At 42.5% G+C, this 22,338-nt stretch overlaps 1 protein-coding gene across 1 annotated transcript in view; it reads right to left on the bottom strand.

Moving 5' to 3' along the window:
- grm8a (glutamate receptor, metabotropic 8a) overlaps window positions 1-22,338 on the bottom strand; it is a gene marked incomplete at its 5' end in the record, with an annotated part of 251,993 nt that overhangs the window by 132,097 nt on the left and 97,558 nt on the right. Inside the window, one exon of the mRNA XM_083906612.1 lies at window positions 13,126-13,342. Within this exon, the coding sequence (XP_083762738.1) occupies window positions 13,126-13,342 (217 nt within the window). The remainder of the gene's footprint in view (window positions 1-13,125; window positions 13,343-22,338) is intronic.

Here is a 22,338-nt window from a genome sequence, read left to right as displayed (position 1 = left end):
GCCACCTACCGCCGTCTACCAATCATTGCAGTCAATAGAGTCTCAGCTGCCGAGCAACCACGGGTCACCAGTTACAATGGCGGAGAAAATTAAACCTAAAAGACCTCCAATATTCCTGAATTTGAGTGTAGTAACTGTTTTTGGCCACATTCTTACATATGGTGCCTTTAAACAAAACAGGTGAAAAGCGGGAAAAAACTATTTTAATTTAGAATTTTTGAACCGGTTTTGATTTGACCCTTACAACACAGAGCATTTTGGCTCCATTACTATGATTAAACGTACACGTATAATAATGTGAAATAAGAGTGTCTTATATCCTAACCAAGGCAATCTGATGAAAAAAAACATTCATTTTCACCAACTATATAAACGTACCTGAGAAACAACTATGTAGTATAGAAGTATACAAAAAAAAACGTATAGAAAAACGGTCTATTTTGTAACTTCTGCACAATTAATGATAATTTATATCACTACAAAAAAAAGTGATATTAAATTAATCACAACTATGTTTTAAAAGCCTGAATATTGGCATGTTTCCACCGGGTCGCCTTGCTCTGGCGTGACGCCAGAGTGTCGTCACATGAAGAGACGTCCGACACAGGAATTAAGCCGATCAATGCCGAATTGTAGACCAGTTAAAAAGACTCAACAATCCTAAAAACGAGGGTTAATCGCCAACAATTACCAGGGAAATGTCTAAAATCTCAATATTTAACAGAGGAGTCTGGTGTTTTTAGTGACAGCACTGCTGATCGAGAGTGATGACTCTGCCCGTGTTGGATAGGTAGCCTCTTTTTGTGGTGGAAAACCAATCTAAACCGTGGTGTGACCAAAAATTGACCTATAGACACAAACCCCCAGGATGTCCATATAAGGAGTTGTGTATTAATCCCACGGCAATTTGCACAGATCCGTGCTGCCTGAGCACTAAGGGTTAAACTGTCTTGTGTGGGTTTCTGTACCCATATACAGTCATTTAAAACAAACAAAAAAATGCAGACATATGCGGCCAGTGCATGTGTTACACCGAAGAGGATGTGTGTAGAGTATAATGAAAAACGCACAAACACAAACATAGAGAGAATAAGAATAAGTGAGTGAGGATGTGAGGCCATGTGTAAGCCTGCATGAATTCCCATTTCTCTTTTGAATAACGGCGAATTTAAAAAGTGGGGGAAAGGCTTGAAGGAGGCGAGGAAACTTTTAAATCCGGTGGCGGAGTGGAGGAATAAATTACTTTCTCAGAGTCCCTGTCTTTGCAAACTTAAACACATTCGTCAGAAATGTCTCCAACCCTCACATACTACACATCATTTGCCTTATATATATCCATCAAATCAGCAGTGGGGGGGTGGGGGGGGGGAAGCACGCAGGATAAGTGGGACGTGTGATTCTGGAAAGATAGCCCTTTGAGTGCGAGAATATAGGATTTTCAGAAAAGTGGATCGCATCAAATAAAGTGTGTGTTTTTCTTTGTGTGTCGGTGCACTTGACTCGTTTTTCTGCTTCTGTCATCTTATGTTCAAACGGTATTGCACGTAGGTCTCTACTGGTTAACTGTGGATTTTATTTTTTTTTTTTAGTCAAGATAAATTCAATTTACTCTACCTGAGCTGCTCTTCGACAACCTCACACTGAATATTTTAAACCCTTTTTTCAAAATGCTAAAAAAAAACGTTGAGATCCAGGATATTCAGCTGGAAATTTCACCTGAGAAGAATGTGAAACAACAAAGGCTGAGACATTCAAGGCGGGGAGGGGGGGGGAGAAGGCCCAGAGAGACAAATAGATGCAATAAAGCAAAAAGGAGAGAGGGCGAACGGAGATAGACGAGAGGAATTATATGGAAAAGTACAGGGGCATGTCTCGAACATTTCACTGTGATAATGGCAGCTTGAAGGCCACTAAGGTACTTGCACCACGCTATAAAAGGGACCGTGAAAAGGGATAGTGGGAGAAAGAGGGAGTGGATTACAGAGAGAGGAACAAAAAGGAATCAGAGAGACGACTCTGACTGGTTTGCGAGAAACGTACAAAAGTAAAGAAAGGTGAACAGCTCCCGTTTCTCTTCTGACGTCCCCAGCGTTCAAGGATTCCGACGCGGATCATTGTTGAAGCAACGGTGCAATCGAAAAGTGCGGGAAGAGCTGTAATTCTCATTCATTGAATGCCAATCTCGCCAGACACCAGCCTGTTGGGCTGCATGTGTTTCAGAGTGATGGTGTGAAAGGGAGATTGTTTGTAAGTGAAGAGAACGGACGCGAAAAGGCGGATTTCCTATCTACTCGTGTGAGGCCCGAAAGAGAGTTCACCAGCCCTCAACTGCAAATCCTGCCAGCTTGAAGACAGAAGGATCCATATGTTGATTTGGCCCTCAAATGGCTCCAGAGCCATATCTTAACAACGTTCGAAACAGAAAACAGAAGTCCTCCAACAACAACTTCATTAGAGGCTGTTTAATCAATCTGCCAATCATCCAATTCATTTGTTTGGGTGATTTATGGTACGAAAGGTCGACTGGTCACAGGAAGTTAAGAGCAGTAAATAGAAGTTTGACTTTGAACAACCTTTGAACAAAAATGTGCCCAAACCAAAAGTGGCCTGATTGAATCTAATCAACATTTTGTGGAAAACCTAAACTGTGCCGTGCCGAGGCGAGCTGGGACCATAGGTTCTTTCAGGACCATAGCTTTTTCACACCAGAAGTGTTCAGGTCCAGAACCTAATCTTGAAGCAGACAGCGCATAAAAACGGACAACAAAAAAAATTGGGAATTCGGACCCTGAAAGTTCTCAGCTAGTCGGCTCTTTCTCTCAAAAACCGTGACATCATGAGTGGGCGTGTCATAGTCTGGGTTGTGAAGAAGTAGAGGAAGTATGGAGGAAAAAAGGTCCGGTGTTGCGTTTACTTCCGCTTGAGTAACACCGTGTAACGTCCTCCCCACTGTGCTTGGGTTCCTCTTAAACTGGTGTCGCCAGAAAAGCACCAAGGTTCTGACAGCTCCAAAACGGAGCCAGAACCGTGCAGATACCAGAACCGTGTCGGTGTGAAAGCACACTATGAAAGCCACTGGAGGCTGCTTTACAATTAGTAACTGATCGAACACAAAACTGTTTCCTTCTCCTTTGACAGTCAACAGTGATAGTTTAAGTGCTATTGTTCATATTTGTACAACCATTAAAAGACCGTGCCGCAGTATCCTGTATATTCCTGAAGTAGAACAGTAACTGTAACTAATCCAAAATGTCAACATGACAGTTTCCACGCTTCCTCCCTTGTTTCAAGTGTTTTTAATCCTCATTATCACATTTTTTGGTTTCATGGTTCACGTTTTGTTTTTTTAGTCGAAAGCAAATCAGTCTAATTGTCAATGCGGTTTTGCACATTTTGGATGCGATCACGCGAGGGCAAACACATCAAAGTGAAATTCTGCCTTTGTTTGTCGACAGTAAATCTAATTTTGTACAAATGACACTCACGGCTTAAAGCAACTTGTGAAGATTCCTGGGGGCCAATGATCCTTTAAAACATTTTTTTTTTTTTTTTTTTTTTTTAAACAGTATAAGTTACAAATGCACTCTTTTTTAAATAATAACTGTATTTTCCTTGTCAAAAATGATTACTTTTAAATGGCAATTTAACCAAATCTAAAAAGCCTTGGTATACTTCCGCACAGCGTTGCTATTGCGGACCCTGGTATACTCGCGCGTCAGGGTCCTGTAGTGTCCCACTTCACCATAGGGTGGCGTTTACAAGTCTGGACGCAAGGAATAAGGACGCATTCCTACCAAAGAAGAAGAGAACGATGCTACAGCTCGCTCGGACACGTCCGGTTCGAGGGCCTAACAGCTGAAAGGTCCGTCGGGGTATCAGCCGGTTCTGGCTTGGATGACTATCCTTGGCGACTAATTATTCTATTGTCGAAATCTATTTTTCTGCTTGGTGAGCGGGGCTTAATAATCCACCTACTGGTGGAGCAGAAGTTCAGTTCACGCATGCGTGCACGTGCACCCAACGCACTCTTTGCGTGCGGTTCCAAAATCTGTGTGTTGGGTCCGTGCATCGTATATCAGGCCCTAAGCCAAAAAAAGCCACTCCATCCTTAACTTAAATAATACATTATAAAACCGAAGCTGCAGGTCGTACAGAATCTGACCAAGGACTGCGATTGGCCGTTGGACATGCCTGCTTTAAGTGTTTGCACTAAAATATTGTAATAGTAGATTTTGATTTATGGTTAACCTTCCTCTTTCCTCTTTGTCAGAGCTGGAAAAAAAAAAAGTCAGGGTCATTTTATGTCGCTATCGCTTTCTTACGATCTGCTGCCAACTGCCATCAGGCGAATGAAAAGCAACAATAACCACACTTTGGAAGTAACACAATGACACGCAAAGGCTGTGACACTGTGTTATTGTGTTTGCCTGTCTGTGTTGTCGCAGTGTGCACGAGCAGCTGCTGTACTCCGATACACAACGCGCCCGATAAGAGTTTGCGCAAACAAAACACATTTGTGTTTCTGGCTTGCGGGGGCCCTTTGAAATCTGCTATGTGACATAATGCATGTCAGCGATATTGCTTTGTACAAGGCAAATCTAATTATTCCTTGATTATCCAGCCACCAGTAATTACTGAGACAGGGCTGCAAATACGGAGGTGGCTTGGAAAAGCATCACAGGCGAGCTGCACACTTTTCTGGGAATCAGTTTTTTTTTTTTGTCATTTCTGCAGTGCTTCACGCCGGGGTAGCTGGGAAAAAAATAATTTTAAAATGGCCATTTCAGCTGGAAAAGATGAAATACAGAGAGCTGTGTGGGTAATAATTAGCATCTCTAGATGGCCTCTGGCAACAGTGATGCCTTCCACGGAGAGCTGTTAACTCCTAATAGATATTGTGAATTCTACCCAGGTGAGAGACCATAAGCCTGCCATCAGATTATAACAGAATCTGGAGACTTTATATGAATGTCCTCTTCGCGTTTTTTCTTACAGTGTGATCGCGCAAATCGATTTTCCCAACAACGCGAGAAAAGAAAGAAACGCACTTTATAAAGACACCAGAAGTCAGATTAACAAGGACGAGCAGAGCATTATAAACAAGTACACATGCAAGACAGAGTTTTGGAGCCTTTCATGAGGACAACAAAGACAGCTTCACCTTGAGATGAAAAAAACCCAGGCTGTTTGTAATTAGTTACAAATGGATGGGTTGATGTTTGCACTCCCTGTGTGTGTAATCAAGGACAAGAAACAGAGAGCTAAATCGACCCAAGGGACACACGCTGTCAGCTGAGTGAGTTACAGAGAGCGTGTTTGTATGCTTTGTGCTTCCTATTAACACTTACGTCTGTGTTTTGCGAGGTTGTTTTTTGGGGGATTTTTTTTTGGTCGCAACGAAAATCTGCTCGTGTCTCTTTATATACAGGTATATTTTAAAATACACAGTTAACTCGTTAAATCAAATTCATTTCCCATCATCATTATATTGCGTTCTAACTGTGCTACTTTCCCCCCGCCCAGTATCCTAATAAAAACACAGTCTATAATTTCAATAACGCAAGCTAATTGCATACAATACAGCGTATAGGCCGGAAAGTATGGGGCGAAAATGACATGCAATATCAATGAAAATGTGTTTCAATTAAAGTGTGATTGAACTTTGTTGAATAAAACAACATAAGCCAGTAACAAGAACTGAATAATGACAAGAACCGTCCTCTATTGTAAAGGGGGGGCAAGAGTGGACTGAAAGGGAACTACAGAGGCAAAGCTCGGCAAAAAAGGCAGAAGATTAGGTTCGAGCCAGAGAGCTAATTAAACGAATCTGGAGATAACTGTTTAATTATTTTCTCTCAGTCGCCCTTTTCTCCTGCTCATTTCCTCCTTTCTTCATTGCCGCTTTCTACAGCTTCTGCAGCTGGAGTCGTCTGTTCTGAGCCGCTGAATTCACACACACACACTTCCTTCACTGACTCAAATTCCCTAATGCTGGACTCGCATTTCCACAAAAATGTAACTTTTTATTCACTGTAGAAGCTGAGCGGTGTTCAACTTTCCAAGCACCGGCATCAGCCAATCAAAACTTCTTGAACAAGGCAATCAGAGATGGCAGACTTCACCCCATTCACGCAAAAAACAAGCCTCTGGCGGCCTCTGTTGGTCATATTGGCAAGTGTAAGTGCATGTATTAGTGTATTGCTTAAAATCCTCTTCACACCCTGGTTATAACCAATTAATTCATGCATTGTCGCAGAAATAACAATAATAAAAAAAATTGTTACACAACCACCAAGAGACTTATGGTCTCATTAAAATATTTGTTTCAAGGCTTTTTTTTTTTTCTTTTGTTGTACTTTAACCTTAAAGGGAAATTTTATTTGAATATAAAAAATAAGTTTGAATAATATTTGTCATTTAAAAAAAAAAAAAAATAGAAGATTTTATTTTTAAAGGGGACATATTATGCAAAATCGTCTTTTTAATCATTTTAATACCTATATTTGGGACTCTGGAGGCACTATGAGTAGGCAAAGTGTGAAAAAAGATGACTCTCAACTCATGTTTTTTGTGGTCCGCCTCAGTTACAAAACACGCAATGTTGACTTCCGCATTCAATGTGACGTGACGTGCTAATTCCTGGAATTGTTGTCTCCCGGAGCTCCGCTTCGAGAGCAATAGCATCCAGAAGAGCGGAAGTCCGCGAAGTGTTCTATTCTTGGCTCCACAGTGCAGCACAGAGTTCTACACAAACTTTCAGCATTTACGTGTCCAGTGGATACATGTTATATATGACGGCAATATTCCGGCTAGAGTCTGCAAATTATCGCTTTTCTACATGCTAACTGCTACTAGCTGCCGGGAAGCCTCAGCGATGCTGACGTCGTTTCCTGTGTCTCGTTTGCGTTTAAAGAGAAAGGCACTCAAAACCGAGCGTTCTGAACAGGGCTGTTGACAGGGTGATTGAACTGCTGTGGTGCTTAAGGTATTTTGACCAAAGCATGTCACAGACATGTTCATTAGGACACCAGGGAACTAGTTTTCCTTGAAGAAACAGGGTATGTCTCTTTTAAATAGGCACAAAGCGTCACAGCCCAGTATGTGTGACTCCAGCAACAGAAATTCTCACTAGCCACACAAGAGCGTCATAGCCCCCTATGAGCCCATAGCCCATCTACCTCGCGGTTCAACCCTTTATACGAGTCGCTGTTGCCATATAATTTCGAACCAGTCTGGCCGTTCTCCTCAGTCTTAGGTCATCAATGACGCATTTTCACCCAGACAACTGCTGCTAAGTGGATATTTTCTCTTTTTCGACCATATACTCTAAACACTTTAGAGATGGCTGCACGTAAAAATCCCTGTAGATCAGCACTTTCTGAAATACCAAAAACCCCATAATTCCCCTTTCTGATACTTGGATTGAAATGACGCAGGTCGTCCTGAGTTGCTGGCTGTGTAATTTGGTTGATTGGATATCTGTGTTGACAAGGAGTGGGGCGGTTGTTCCTAATAAAGTGGCTGTGAGTGTTTATCCTCTCTTGTCTCCTGTGGCGTGTCAGAATGCAGATGTGGTACTTCTAATCCAAGCTGGATTCCACTGGGAGGTGAGGAAGGGTAATGGAAGGAGAAGAGGGCCGTGACATGGTTTAGAAATACGTGTGCCGTTGCCAGTGTACACATTCCCCCCTCTTGTTTTATGGTGCACTGATCCATATGCTCGAAGCACAGCTCATTATAGGGGGGACTCGCACTCGGCGGGACAAAGATTCGGCACCATATGCCGCCATTTCCGCAACACATATCAACAACAGGTTTGCAGAGACCCTCCGCTTGGAGCATCTGTTTCATTAAACTTGGTTTAACTCGGCAACTGTAAAAATGTGATCCACAAAAAGATCAATTTCTACTGCTCTCTTTGATGTATAATATGACGAAATGCACATTTTACCACCAGAAATGGTCCACTATACATTTTTCTGTTTGCCCTTTGCAACCAGGCCTTAGACAATAGACTGCCGGAGTTGACCTTTGTATCATTTGTTCATTAACCTTTGATCACCGGGCTACTTTGACTTACTGTGTACAAAGCAAAAAAAGTAATGCGCTTTATGCGCCCAGTCCGTGAACAGTTCCTAATGATGAGTAAACATGTTCGGCCTTTGCTCACTGAGCTGTGACAGTTACTAGTTCTGCATGACTGCAAAGCTATTGCTGGAAAGTGACAGCACACGCTGGAAAAGTCATGGTCAATGTATTTCAGGCTGGCAGCATTGTTGGGAAAACAGGGGAATTAGAGAAACGGAAATAGAAATGACGGTAGACACAAACCCATTCAGTAATATTGAAATGTACCATAAGGATTTGATGTTTTTTTCTAACTCTCCCAAAAACATAATTCCAGCATATCTCACAGGACGCGTGCTGTGTGGTGATATTTGATGAAAATCCCCATTGAAACTAGATTTTTTTTTTTTTGCCATCGAGGTGTGTAAACAAGGCCATGACTACAGTTCTGTGAAAATGAGAATGTCCCAGCGAATCATAAAAACCTTCATAAAAATGTTTCACTCTTTTCAACATAAAACTGTGATGTTGAGCAAAAAATAATCAAAGCGAGAGCCGTGGCTGAAGTGTCACCAGAGCTCTCGGGTCGTGAGACGCACGCATTTCAATAAGTTCACGCATAAATAAGTAATCTATGAATCGATGACGCGAAGGCAGATTGCTCTGCGTAGTTCATTCTTACAGCCGTCTTGAATTAGCGACCTATCGGTCAATTAGAAAATAGTATTTCTTGTTGCCGGGTAAATACTCTGGTTGCAGAATGGACGCGCAAGCGCTCCGATTCGCTTTCCTCGCGGAACTTCTCACACTGAAATACGCTGTAAATGTTGTACACACAACAAAAAGGAGCAGTGTTTCTGCAAATATACTTAATTGCCACTAGGGGATGACTTTTAACAAGAACTCAATTTGAATGGAAGTGACGTAGTTAAGTGAAATATGATGTGGGATCTTTTATTCTGAAAATTAAACCGGATGTGAAAATATACTTAATTGCCACGAGGGGACAAGAACAAGAACTCTATTTAAATGTAAGTGACGTAGTTACCCGAAAGTAGTTCTTTTGAAACTCCCAAAATTTTGCTGACTACGGCATTGGTTTAGAAAGAAAAATAATACAATAGGTTCGGTGGAATAGGGTGATTCCTCCCGGGAGTGGAGACGCGCCATCTGTGTCGCGGTAAATGAAAGTGGGACATTATTCGAGGGTCACGGTGATGTAAATGTTGAACTGCAGCGCAGACGCACACATGAGGCATGACTGGGCAGAAATGCTCACGATGTTCGAGCACCTATTGTGTAACACTTTTTAGTGATTAATATGCAGGATTGCCTTCAACGCGCGCACACACACACACACGGTGTCAGGAATCATCAACAAATGATTACACACCAAATTAATACGGACGCAGAGCACCTTGTAAGCCGCGATCATTACACTGCAGCGTAATTCTCTGTGGCTCTGAGTGTGTGTGTGTGTGTGTGTGTGTGTGTGTGTGTGTGTGTGTGTGTGTGTGTGTGTGTGTGTGTGTGTGTAGCTGTGTCTCCATACATGCTGTATGTACACATATAGTTGATCATTATTCTGCCGCTGTTTCTTTGTCCTTCTCTTCTGCCTCTCTCAATCACTCTCTTACTCTTCCTCACACACACCAGACTTGAGACTGTGTTGGGACTACTGGTCCTGACAAGTTCAGTGTTTATGCCAGAAAAGGTCCTTAAAAAAAAGTACCCACAGACACACAAAAAAAACAGGGATTGTGTAGTTATTTTCATGAGGATACAGAATTAATCCATTCATTTGAACAGCCGTATTCCCATAAGTAGTCACTGCCTAGCCCTAATCCTACCCATAGACCACATTTCAGGTTCTCACTCATCTTCTACCGCTTTATCCTCCACATGAGGGTCAAGGGGGTCGCTGATGACAATCACACTCCCCAGGGCGGGTGGGTTACACTCTGGACAGGTTGCCAGTCCACAAACGACCATTCACTCTTACACTCATGGTCAATTTTGAGTGACCACCTTTCCTAATCCCCAAATCTGTATGTTTTTTGGGGGGCTGTAGAACCCAAAGAAAACCTTTCAGGTTCTAGCTGAAGCCAAACAGGAAGTGAAAATATACTTAATTGCCACTAAGGGACGACTTTCAACAAGAACTAAATTTGAATGGAAGTCTATGGAAACACACGCTACGAAAAATGTTGGGGTCACTTAGAAATGTCCTTATTTTTTAAGGAAAAGCACTTTTTTTCAATGAATACAACATTAAATGAATCAGAAATACACTTTATACGTTGTTAAAATAAGTATACAAACACTGTCACACACACACACACACTCGTCTGCAAGTGCAGTTAACATATGTGCTGACTGCCACAGCTCACAGCCCCGGGCATGCTGCTTCCAAAAACCATACACACACACACACAGACAGGCAGGCATGGACGGACAGATGGCAGCACAGACCTACACGGAGCTGTCATCTCTACATCAGCATGCAAACAATTTAGGAAAAAAAATAAAAAATAAAAAAGGCAACAGCAGGAGAGTTGGGACTGAAGGATCAACAACAAGAGCTATAAATAATTCTCAAATGACGCTCTTCAAAAGAGCCTTCTTACATGTCTTAAGCCCTGATCGTCTGTAAATATTTGTCAGACATCCAATGCGATGCACTGGCAACAAACACTTTTTAAGACGCACAACCCAGGGAAAAATGACAAGCATTTGCATCTGTCAACATCACTTTTTTTTTTCTTTTTACGATTTCATAAACTGATGCTCCTAGGACCACTGGGACGGCGCTTTTAAGTCGTACATCAAAACAGACGAGTGATCAATCTCGCCGCGTTTTTTCCTTTGCGTGTCGCCCGTCAATCTCATTTATGCAAGTGTCTCCCACTGCTCCACCACGTCCTAATGATGGGAATAATGGGCTTTTTTTCCCCCACTCCCGACTCCCTCAACCTTTCTGCATACAACATTACTTGCTGATTCATCGTATAAAAAAAAAAAAAAAAAAAAAGTTTTCCACAGCTGTGTTTACCTGAGTTAGTTTGGGCTTCTTCAGCATTCCTATTTAAAAACGGCAGTCGACGGAATGCTGCATCATCATCAAAAACGCCAAATGAGAGGATATATTTCAAGGGGGTTGTGTTGTACTCGCACAGTCTATGCCACAGTGCATTAAGGAGATTCACACAGTGTTTTAACTATTTATCTTCTTTTTCTTCTGTAAAATGTGCTAACTTTTTTTTTATATTAAACCTTTTTCCACTTTAGCTCTGAATAGGCTCTTCATTTCAAGCAAGTTGTACATGATAACTAGCCAGCCTTCGCCAGAGTTTACGCTAAAAAACATTTTTGACGGCCCATGTCGCAAAATTCCAGCCATGCGTATTTAATGCCAGACATTAAAGCACCCATAGTGGTCCTATCGCACATATATGTGAGTTATGGAGGTCTACTTACATACATTAACTTGTTTTTATGGTCAAAAACCTCCTAGTTGCTAATAACGAGATGATCAAAATCTCTCCTCACTGAAGCTCTCATCAGCCGCGCTGTTTCAGACTGAAATCTCACCCCCAGAGAAGACAGAACTGGGTTATGATTGGCGAGCCAACGACAGCTTTCCCAACTGTTTTGTGATTGGCCAGGTACCTGGAAGTGACGCGACATTAGCACGTCAGCTCTCAGAAGCGCAGCTCCCCCCTCTGGAACGGTGGATGCACTGCTACTCGTTATCAAAAACATCGTTTTAACAATGTTTAAAAATGGCTTCGTCACGACTCCCCGCCGCAGTCCCTTTTACGCCTTTGAGTCAGAAGACACTGTCGCAAGCGAAACACCTCCACAACGGACGTTCTTCTTCTTCTGCGGTACAATGTACGCAACCAGATGTGCCCGGACTAGTGCCCGGAGCGGGAGGATCTGCTGTTCAGCAAAAGTGATCCTTTCGTAAACGATTCCAGGCTTTTTTAGAACACTTGCAGAGCTTTTGTGAAATCAAAATTGTCAAAAAAGTATTTGTGACAACTTGCATCCTCATCAACCTTGTCCCTTTTTCCTCAGTGAAGTGGCTTCTTTGATTCAGTTTTGGAACAAGATTCCACGTTCGTAATATACCGACTAACGCAAACCCTGGCCTCCGCTAAACAAAACCCACTTTCTTCCAGATTACTTTTAAACCCAAAATGTAAACAGCTACCGAGTAAATATTTGTATCGAATTCCCCTCATGGCACTCTGTGAGATGTATTTTATTTTTACAATGCCAAAAAAAGTGTTTATCAGTTCACCCTCGAGTTCAAGTGAACACCTGTGTGTAATTTGTGACTGAAATGGATTTCCCCGAGATCGCAATCAATGCCTCGAAAACGCCACAAACAGAGATGTTGCCCAGCTCGGCGGTACATAAAATGTCAATACCTCTGCGCCAACTCCATACATAGAGATTAGAGACAAAGGCAGCTGTTAATCCTCAGTGTGCACCTGCAATCTAGGCTTGTAATTTACAGAGAGAGTGGGGTTTTTTTTCGTGAAAATTGAAACAACAGGTCTCCATTCTGCATTATTCTCTTCAAGTCCACCACTCACATTCTAACTTGCAGAGATTGACAGAGTGGTGAATTTTTTCTGAAAGTGTAGCAGACAACAGACCAGAGGAGTTGCTCCAACAACTTTTAAAAGAAGAAGAAGAAGAAGAAGCCGGCTGGGCCATATTTCCTTCTTAAAATACACAAAGTCTAACTTACAATACATGGACCAAAAAAGGGCTGCAGTGGGAAACATTTGTGATAAAATATTTATGTGTAAATCTCCAGTATGTTTGCTATTCTCAGAGGAGGTTAAAAAATAAAATAAATGTAAAGATGCAAGAAAAAAAAATCACAGACAAAATAATACAATTTAAGTACCTCTACATTTCATGAGGATTTGCCCTGCTACAGATCCCAAAGAGTGTCTGGACCGTAAAACATCTGAACTAAACCATCCAACATCGTACTGCCACAGAAAATATAAGGGGTGGAAAAAAATAGGAAGTTCCTACCAGTTTCCCTGGAGATCTGTATGAAGGCCTCGACGCCGCTCTCTCCGTAGTTGCCCTCCGAGGCGAGCGTGGACACGTAGTTCCACTCCATGGCCGTGACGATGTCCATCATGGCCTGCGCCTGGTAAGAGTCCGGCGGCACGACGCGGGAGAAGAAATCGTAGCGAGTGTTGTCGCTCAGCTCCGGAGCCGTGGAGGCGTAGCTGACCTGGGGGATCTGGAGAAGAGAAGATAGAACATTGAAGAATGTGTTTGTTTGTTTTTTTTATTATCTAGACATGTCCAAAAATGCTATCACGATATATCAATTGACATCAATAATGATCACAATGAACATTTCATATTTACATATTGAAATACGGAGTGTGGGTAGTAATGGTGCAATACTGTAAACCACAATATTTTGGTGCATTCAATTTGTGTATATATTCTCTATAAATAGATTCTGCATGGATCGGATAGTGTGCGAAACTGTGTTTCCCACGTTCATGAACGCAGCACTAGCTGTCCAATTAACCGCCGCGATGCAAATGGTGCGTCAACGCAACGTTAGGGGCGATGGAAACCAAACAATACAGTGTTAGTGTTAGTGTTAGGGACCGTCATCTTTTAAATATGGTGAACGAAAAACCAGACCGCCTGCAAACACCGTTTAACTCGAGTCAAGTCCGAGTTGGACTGCGTGTGAATTTGTGGGAAACGTGAAATTGTTTTTCTCAGACAAACACAAAGGAATAATGGGTTCAGAGCCAAAGATTTAAAGGAGATTAGCAAAGTTTCTACTTCCTATACAGTTCAAATGAAGCGTCTAAAGAGTCAGTCCAAAAACATGCACATTTGGGGAATAGGTAAATACCACACTGATCAAGTTACCTGATAAATGTGGACTTGTTTTTGGCTATTTTAGCTTAATACGGCTAGTAAAAATGATTGAGTACGGCAAATTATTGGTGAAAATACACGGGATTTCAAGTCCGTTTGTGCTACTCTACTGAAATACAGCAGAGGAAATCAGGTAAGACAGGTGGAAATGGACAATGGATTATCATTTTTCTTTTTTTTTTTGTTATTTTGTCCTCATCTGGCCCTCGACTTTCGCTCCACCTCAGCTAAGATTGGCACAGTGCCCCCCGCGACCCTCCTGTGGAGGATAAAGCGGTAGAAAATGGATGGTGTGAAAACTTCTACTGTTATTTCTTGTACAAACGAGACTGCGAACATTGTTCTTCTCCTTAAGGCCCTGGTACACTTCCACGCAAAAGGGCATGTCGCGTATCGCAGACCCGGGTATACTCGCAGTATCCCACTTCGCCATTGGGTGGCAGTACTAATCTGGACGCAGGGAATAGGATGCATTCCTGACAATGCTATGTTTGAGCAGCTCACACCTGGGCTGCACGCACAGGCCTTTGCATTGATGTCGAAAATCGTGCCAATGCGCATGGTGCGTAAGTATACCAGGACCCTTAATCTGCAAAAAGTAGAACTGATCTGAACTAAAACCGTGAACCAAAACCACAATACAAACCAAGCTGTGGTCTTGTTGAACCCCTAGTGGGAAAGAAGATGATGCACTTTCTACAAAATCACAAGATTTCCCCCACCTACCAGAAGCAGCATAGCTAAGTAAAACAGGTGAGTCATGCTGCTGTGACTCTTTCATCTATATCACACTTTTACAGGGACGCCACCGTCTATATAGGAAATTTCATAAGCACCTCTCGCTCTTTCTTTCTCTCCGTGGGATCGATGTGATTAATAATTCTCTGGGATGTGAGGGGCGGCGCGGGGGGGCTGGGGGGGAATTGAAATTCAACTGGAGAACGCACACTCTCGCTTCAGAGACGTGAAAGAAAGAAGCAAACAAACGACGCGACGGTGTGTGCAGGTATGCCGCAGCGGTGAATAATTGGGGGTCGTGAACGCGGGGACGGGCAGAGGCAGGTGAGCGATGCCGACGCGACGTGCAATTCATTCTTCACCGGTGATGTCCCGAGCGACGGTTTTGGGGGGGTGGAGTTGGTGGGTGTGTAGCGAGGAAGTCGGGACATAAAAAGGAACAGCAGGGACGAGACAGGACGACAGACCGACAGACAAAAAGCACAGCAGGCAGATGGGGATAGGGATGGCGAGACCAGGGGTTTGACAGAATGACAGAGGACACGGGCGCTGGCATGCACGCACACACACACACACACACACACACACACACACAGGTATTGCATCGCGATCCAGGCTCTAACAGGCCAAAGGTGTTGGACGGCTGACAGGTAGATTGATTTTCCCCTGACAAAGGAGGACAGCAAGGGAAGACCCTGTGCTTGCCAACTAACACACACACACCCATGTTGGGAGGGGAGGGGGGGGAGGCATTTTAATGGCATTCACTGAACCTAACTGCCAATCAATACCAAAACATACGGTGCGTGTCCACCGTCTGTCCGTGTCACGCGACCGCGCGCACACACACACACACACACACGAATAAACAAAACTGTTGAGCAAAGCAAAAGCCCGTTGAAGACTGACAAGCGTGTGTGTGTGACTTGTGTGATGTCTCCAAAGGCCATCACTCACTGTCTTTACTCTGTCTGAGCGTCGCCTGAAATCCCCGCCACCCTGCTTCCACGCTCGTCCCTGCCATTTTTTTTGAAAAAGGTCAAAGAACGAGGCCCCAGTTTAGAAACGCCCTCAGTGGTTTGTCTACTTTAGGTCCTGAAGCAGTGTGTTGGTAAGTGTGTGTGGAAAATAACCTCACAGCCCCGCACACCCAGTGTGTCCAACCGTTCCGATCACTGATCAAACTCGGTTCTATTTTTTCATCAATATTGTTATACACTGCAGATATACACAGGCGTTTCTGCAGCATGGGCTCAAGTGAGGGGGGGGGCAAAAAAGGGCACCCCATCAGAATTATTGATTACAACGTGGTCATATTAATAATGTGTTTGACAACTTTCCATTTCATTTCTTTCGGTTGTGGTTCCATTTCTGTAGCGCCTCCTTAAAGTGGGCGGGGTCATCACTGCACTGCTGCATGAAACTGCTGTGACATCGTTTTGCACGCGACACACACCAACGAGTGACTAATGACTTTTAAATGAGTTATTTTTTCGATGTACAGAGCCATTAAAATCAGTTAATTAAAAAGATTAGTTCAGTGCTTCCTCCATGACCGGAGCACAGACACTAGACTAGCATTTTCGGGAGGGGTGTTGCTAAATACTCCACTGTTAAACATTGAGATTTTTTTCAGCTAGCTTCTTGTGTCGGATGTCTTTCTGGTGACAACGCAGTCAGCTCGCTTGAGCAGGTACTAAAAAAAAGTACCAGGTAATGGAAAAGGAAAATAACCATCTCGTGTCAAGGTGAGGCGAGCCGTGCTAGTGGAAAAAATGGCTTTATTGGTATCGGGGGGAATTCCAATTCCTTGCTTAACCCTCAATCTTAACCCTCAATCTCAAAAATGTGCGCTCCCGCTAGTGCAAGTGCTGTCCCGATTCTCAGAAAAACTAAGTTGAGGGGCAAGTTTAAGGGCTGTATCGCCCTCAATATTGAGATTTTCCGAGACCATCCTTGGGAGCAAGGGCTACCCAGAATGCATTGCATGTTTTCACATAAGAAAGATGGCGCCAAAAGCAGCGAAACGAGTAAGCTACAAATTAAGTATTTTCTTTGTTAATAGAGATATAAAAATTATGAAAACCATTGTATTATCTTAGTTTAGACCCATATTATGGATTACTGACATCGTTGTTGCGTAACATTTATTTTTATTTTACCATCTTTTGTCAATAGCTATCGTTTACTTCTCAATAAGTCGTGGTGTGTGGTAACTGTTAGCTGAATATGTCCGTGGTTGTGGTATTTGTATGAGTATCATCTTATAACTAACTGACAACCTAATAACTTGACTGACAAATGGATCGTAATAAATAATCGTAACGTAAATGCGTTGTTGATCTTCTTCTATTTAGGAGTTGACAGACTGGACGCAGCTTTCACGTTATTCTGCCCCCCACAGTCTGAAGCCCTATCTGCATTTAAGGGGTGTCCCATTTCTAAGTGATGAAATAAGCCTCAACACTTGGTTTTGAGGGCCAGTTAAGATTAAGGGTTGAGATTGAGTGTTAAGATAGGAATTGGAAGTGGCCCTAGGTCTCCCTCTCCTCTGCCACAGATTAAAAATGGAAACCTTCAAATACTCCATGTGTACATGTATAATTCATAATGGACGGAGACAATTTTGCATGTGTTTGTGGCTCTAAATTGTACGGATGTGCTTATGAATGTGTGTGTGTGTGTGTGTGTGTGTGTGTGTGTGCGGCTGCAACTTGCCACTTGTGCCTTTTGCTCTCTACGGGCATTTCAATGGGTAAATATCCATTTCAAAGAGAAATGAATGCACAGCCACAGGAATAGGAGCCGTTTTCTCTGTTTACATCAGCAGTGTCAGTAAACCGGAGCAAACCCCGGCACTTTGATCTCTCTTTGTTATTTCACAGCACAGCTGGAGAACTCGGGAGCAACTATACGACACATTATACACAACAACAGGGAAAAAAAGTGATATCGCTTCAGCCATTATTCAGGAAGAATAGATAAAAAGAAGAGAAAACAGAGAGAGAGAGAGAGAGAGCTATAAAGACTTAACGACATCCACTATCGTCTGTTATGGGCACAAACTCAATACTGTCGTACACAACCACACCTGTGCTTCCGCAACAATGAACATTTTCGGCAAACCGCAGAATCCCCAGACACACGTGTAGGCGGCTGGGCACAGAAACTCAGCACGTCTAATGACATGTGACATTTCAGTGCCATAAAGCGTCCGTGCGCTTGGAATCAAAAGGCAAGTGGAGCTGTAAAGTCGTAGTTGGAGGCGGAAAATTAACTTCTCGCACCCCCTTCGACGTCACCGGGGAGGGAAAATTATGCCTCCAATCGCCTTAATTCCATTTGCTGCAATGAATGTGTGAGAGCAAGAAAGTCGGGGCACGGGGAAATGTGCGCGTCGCTCGTCAGATAAACCTGTTTTTGACTCGACTAATTTACTTTTGATAACAATAACGTGAAATTAGAAATTAGAGTTCAGCTTGATGCATTTGAGATATAGTGACTTAAAGTGTGGTCGACCAAATGGTTGAGTAGTACCTTAAAGGGTTAAATACGAAGAAATTAATATAATTTGTTCCTTTTTGGGGAGGGTTTGTGAAATTGATCATGATGAAAACACCAAATGAATCCTTAACTGCATTGTTTTCGCCTCTGAGCAAACCCTATGAAAAGAAAACAACCCTAATGTGTTTTTTTTGCCTCCATGGCGATCGATACACACCATAGTGCGCAGATTTTTTTTTTTTGTCTTGATTTGAGCTGAAATAAAAAATTCTATTTACAGCCATTCATTTTGATCTCCTCTGTGTGTTTTAAGTGAACTCTGGGGGGAGAATGAGACTCTTATAGGACAATAGTCTCCACTTCCTGCCACTGACAGACACTCGGGTCTGCCCTTTCCATACTTTAATGACCCTGTTGATAGTAGGGAATAGTGTCACAGTTGCACCATAGATCATACTGAATCCCACTGGGGAGCTGAACAGATAAGTAATGGTTGTGTTTAGACCCAGATCTAATGATCCGAGCGACTGGCTTCTTTTTTATGGGCCACTTTTTGACCATTGAACTCATTCTGTACTCGGTAAGAATGAGTTCACATTAACAGATGGATCCATTACCAAGAGTGCGTGAGAAAAGTTTGTATTAAATCTGCTCTATGGTGAAGAGTTATTCTTAATTTAAGCTGTGGAAGAAAAAGAAAAAAAAAAGAAACGGACAGATAAAAATGACCTTATGAAATGTCACTGGAACGGAAAGTCCGAGGGAAATCATAAGATGTGTGTGAGGCAGAATAACCGTTTCCTGAAAAAAGACTGGAGCTGAGTTGAATGTTAATTCCGCTCACTTTACGTCGACGAATGACTCACCACACACTAAACATTATGTGGCGTCTGCTCCTTTCGGCAGAGTGAAGATTGATGGTGAGATTTTTTTTAATGTCAAATATGACAAACTAGAGTAGTTTTGTAGAACTTTTGTCGACCAAAAACTGATAAATAATCAAAATGATGTTCATTTTTGGTCTTAACCCTTTAACACCTACATATATACGAATATATACATACACACATACATATATATATACACAAACATACGCACACATATATATATACACACATATATACATATATATACATATACACACATAAATATATATACACATATATATGTATATATACACATATATACACACATATATATGTATATATACACATATATACACACACATATATATATAAAAATATACATGTCTACACATATATATAAACACATATATACACACATATATACATGTATACACATATATATACACATACAGTATATACATGTATACACACATATACATATATACACATATATACACATGCATTTATATATATACATATATACACATGCATATACATACACAGTATACATACATGTATATGTATAAATATATTAATATGCATTATGGTGGATGCATATTTGCTTGGCAGTAATGGAGCTGTTGTGGCTGCATCCAAACATTAGTTTGATAGATGGCGGTGATAAGAAGCTAATTAATCCCACTGCATTACACACACACACACACACACACACACACACACACACCGTAGCCGTGTCAGGCAGACAATTGGACATGCTGTATAGGGCACACGGACGCAATATATTACCGTCATGTTGTCATTGTGAGTAAAGACGATCGAGGCCAAGATTGATGTCAGTGATCGGATTAATTAACGACATAATGTGAGGTTTACACAAGTCCACACTGCTTACGTTTTTGATGGTGTGTGTGTGTGTGTGTGTGTGTGTGTGTGTGTGTGTGTGTGTGTGTGTGTGGGTAAAAGTGGTCAACAATTTGAATTTTGCATCAGTTTGTGTGGCCGTAACAAACGATAAATTGATCTGGAGCCTGTTTGGAGTCGGCCTAGAGAGTTGTTTACTTGCTCCGATTTTTGCCTCAGCAGCCCTCTCTAACAGCACAGCCGTGTTCGTGTCAAATGAGGAGGAGGCACAGCGGGACCTGAGCAAGTTCGTTTATCACGACGGAGACGATTGGGCTCAGAGTCGGGTGTCTCTGGCTCCGTCTAAGCACCTCATATTGGTCTGGGGGCCGTTTCCGTCTGGTTCTTTGCCGTCACGTTCATCATTGTTCCAAAGTTTGGTAAATCTGATACACTGGAAAGAATTTCCCCTATTTCTTCTAGCACAGAAATCAGAGAGACTAATTTAACTGCGGTTAAAACTAAACTGCCTACTACTTTTTTTTACCCGTGGCATCTTACCAACATCACAGGGAATTCAGAGCAGAAAACAGCTTGTAATTTGCCCGCTGACGAGCAAACACAGGTAGACGAAGATGAAAGAAAGACAGGGGGAGCCCGTGAAAGAAAGAAAGGCTGAGGGGGGAAAGAGGAATAACAGAAACGAGAGAAGAGAAGACTAGAGGAATGTTTAAGGAAAAAAAAAAAAACACTGATGAGAAGGAATGTTTAGCAAGAAGTGGTGTGAGACATGAAAAATGGGGAAACCGAAATGAAATAAATCATCGAGCGAAGGCAGGCGAGAGACGCGCGGAAAGAAGATGAATGAGGGGGAAACTACGATAATTGATAGATCACAACAGAAGGCAGATGGAGGCAAAGTAATGTAGATTTGAGGGGTGCAACAAGGAAGATCTGGAACGGGGGGAGTAAGACAAAGACAATAGCAGTGTCTCCATTACAGTTTTTCAAAATAAAAGCGATATTTCGGACATTCCGACGAGGTACGATTGCTACTTAGACTTGACCAAGACGGCCGAAAGCAGTGATCTCGATTGCCGCTACTGCAGAAGATGAAGTGAAACGGTCATGGTACGTGAATTTTTCCATTACACTTTTGCAGTAAGCTTTTACGTCGGAAAACGGAAAAAACCGCGTTACCGATATTTGAGAGTTTTTTTTTCATTTGTGTATTTCATTGCGATATATTTAGCTTTTGCGCATTTCCATGATGTGGAATCAAAGATGAGAGCGATGGATGAGTCCAAAGGTAAAGAGACAGAGGGGGGGGGGGGGGGAGGAAGTTCTGAACTTCGTCAAAATCACCGATGTTGGACTGCAGTCTGCAATCTTTGCTGTGTCATCACCGCAACTGGATGAATCGAGCAGCGGATTGTGTCAAAGTCTCAACAACTTATGCTTTCACTACAGGTGAAATATCCAAGCTTTCGATTCTTCTGAGGCACCGAGAAAGAAACAGAAACTGACGAGAGCCAGTGCACTCCCTGGAGAAGGTGTTCGTCTGGTGCTGGTGCCTTAATGTATTCACACTCGTCCACTTCCCGCGACGCTTCAGAGACGCCGGTGGCTCTCTGCCGCAGCTCTCTGCCAGCTGGACGTGCGTCAAGTGGCTATCAGCACACCAGTTATCAGACGATCAACATTTAAAGATCCAGCGTGCAACATTTAAGGGTTCACTGGCAGATACTGAATGTACCAAGGCTTTAACATTTAGAAAAAAAAAAAATCACTTGGTTTCCGTAGCCTTAGAATAAGCCTGATATGGATTTTCGGCGAGGGCTTCGCTTCAGGCAGGTTGCCATGTTTTTGCAACTGCCCAATTTGACAAACCAACCAGGGTGTGGGCATTGAATTTTTTAAAGAAGAACAACAAAAGTAGTTCTCCGGTGTGACCTGTCGTCTCATTGTTAGATGTGACTTATACTGTACATAAACACAGGACTTTAATTTAATTAGCACTTTTAAAGCTCACATAGAGTGGTCCTGTCGCACATATATGTTAGTTATGGAGGTCTACTTACATACATTAACTTGTTTTTATGGTCAAAAACCTCCTAGTTGCTGTAAACGAGCCGATAGAAATCTCTCTTTTCCAACGCTGTGCTGATCCGCGATATTTCAGACATAAATCTCACACCCAGAAGACAGAGTGTGTTGTGATTGGCCAGCCAGCGTAGCGCATTCCCAACTGTCTTGTAATTGGCCCATACCCAGAAGTGACATCATCAGCACACCCGCTCTCAGAAGCGCAGCTCCCCCATCTGGAACGGTGGATGCACTGCTCGTCATTATCAAAACATTGTTTTAACAATGTTTAAAAATT

The sequence above is a fragment of the Microchirus variegatus genome (assembly GCF_963457635.1).
Source record: "Microchirus variegatus genome assembly, chromosome: 20".
NCBI classification, from domain to species: Eukaryota; Metazoa; Chordata; class Actinopteri; order Pleuronectiformes; family Soleidae; genus Microchirus; species Microchirus variegatus.
The sequence above is the reverse complement of the archived record's forward strand: the minus strand, read 5'-3'. Positions and strand labels throughout refer to the sequence as shown.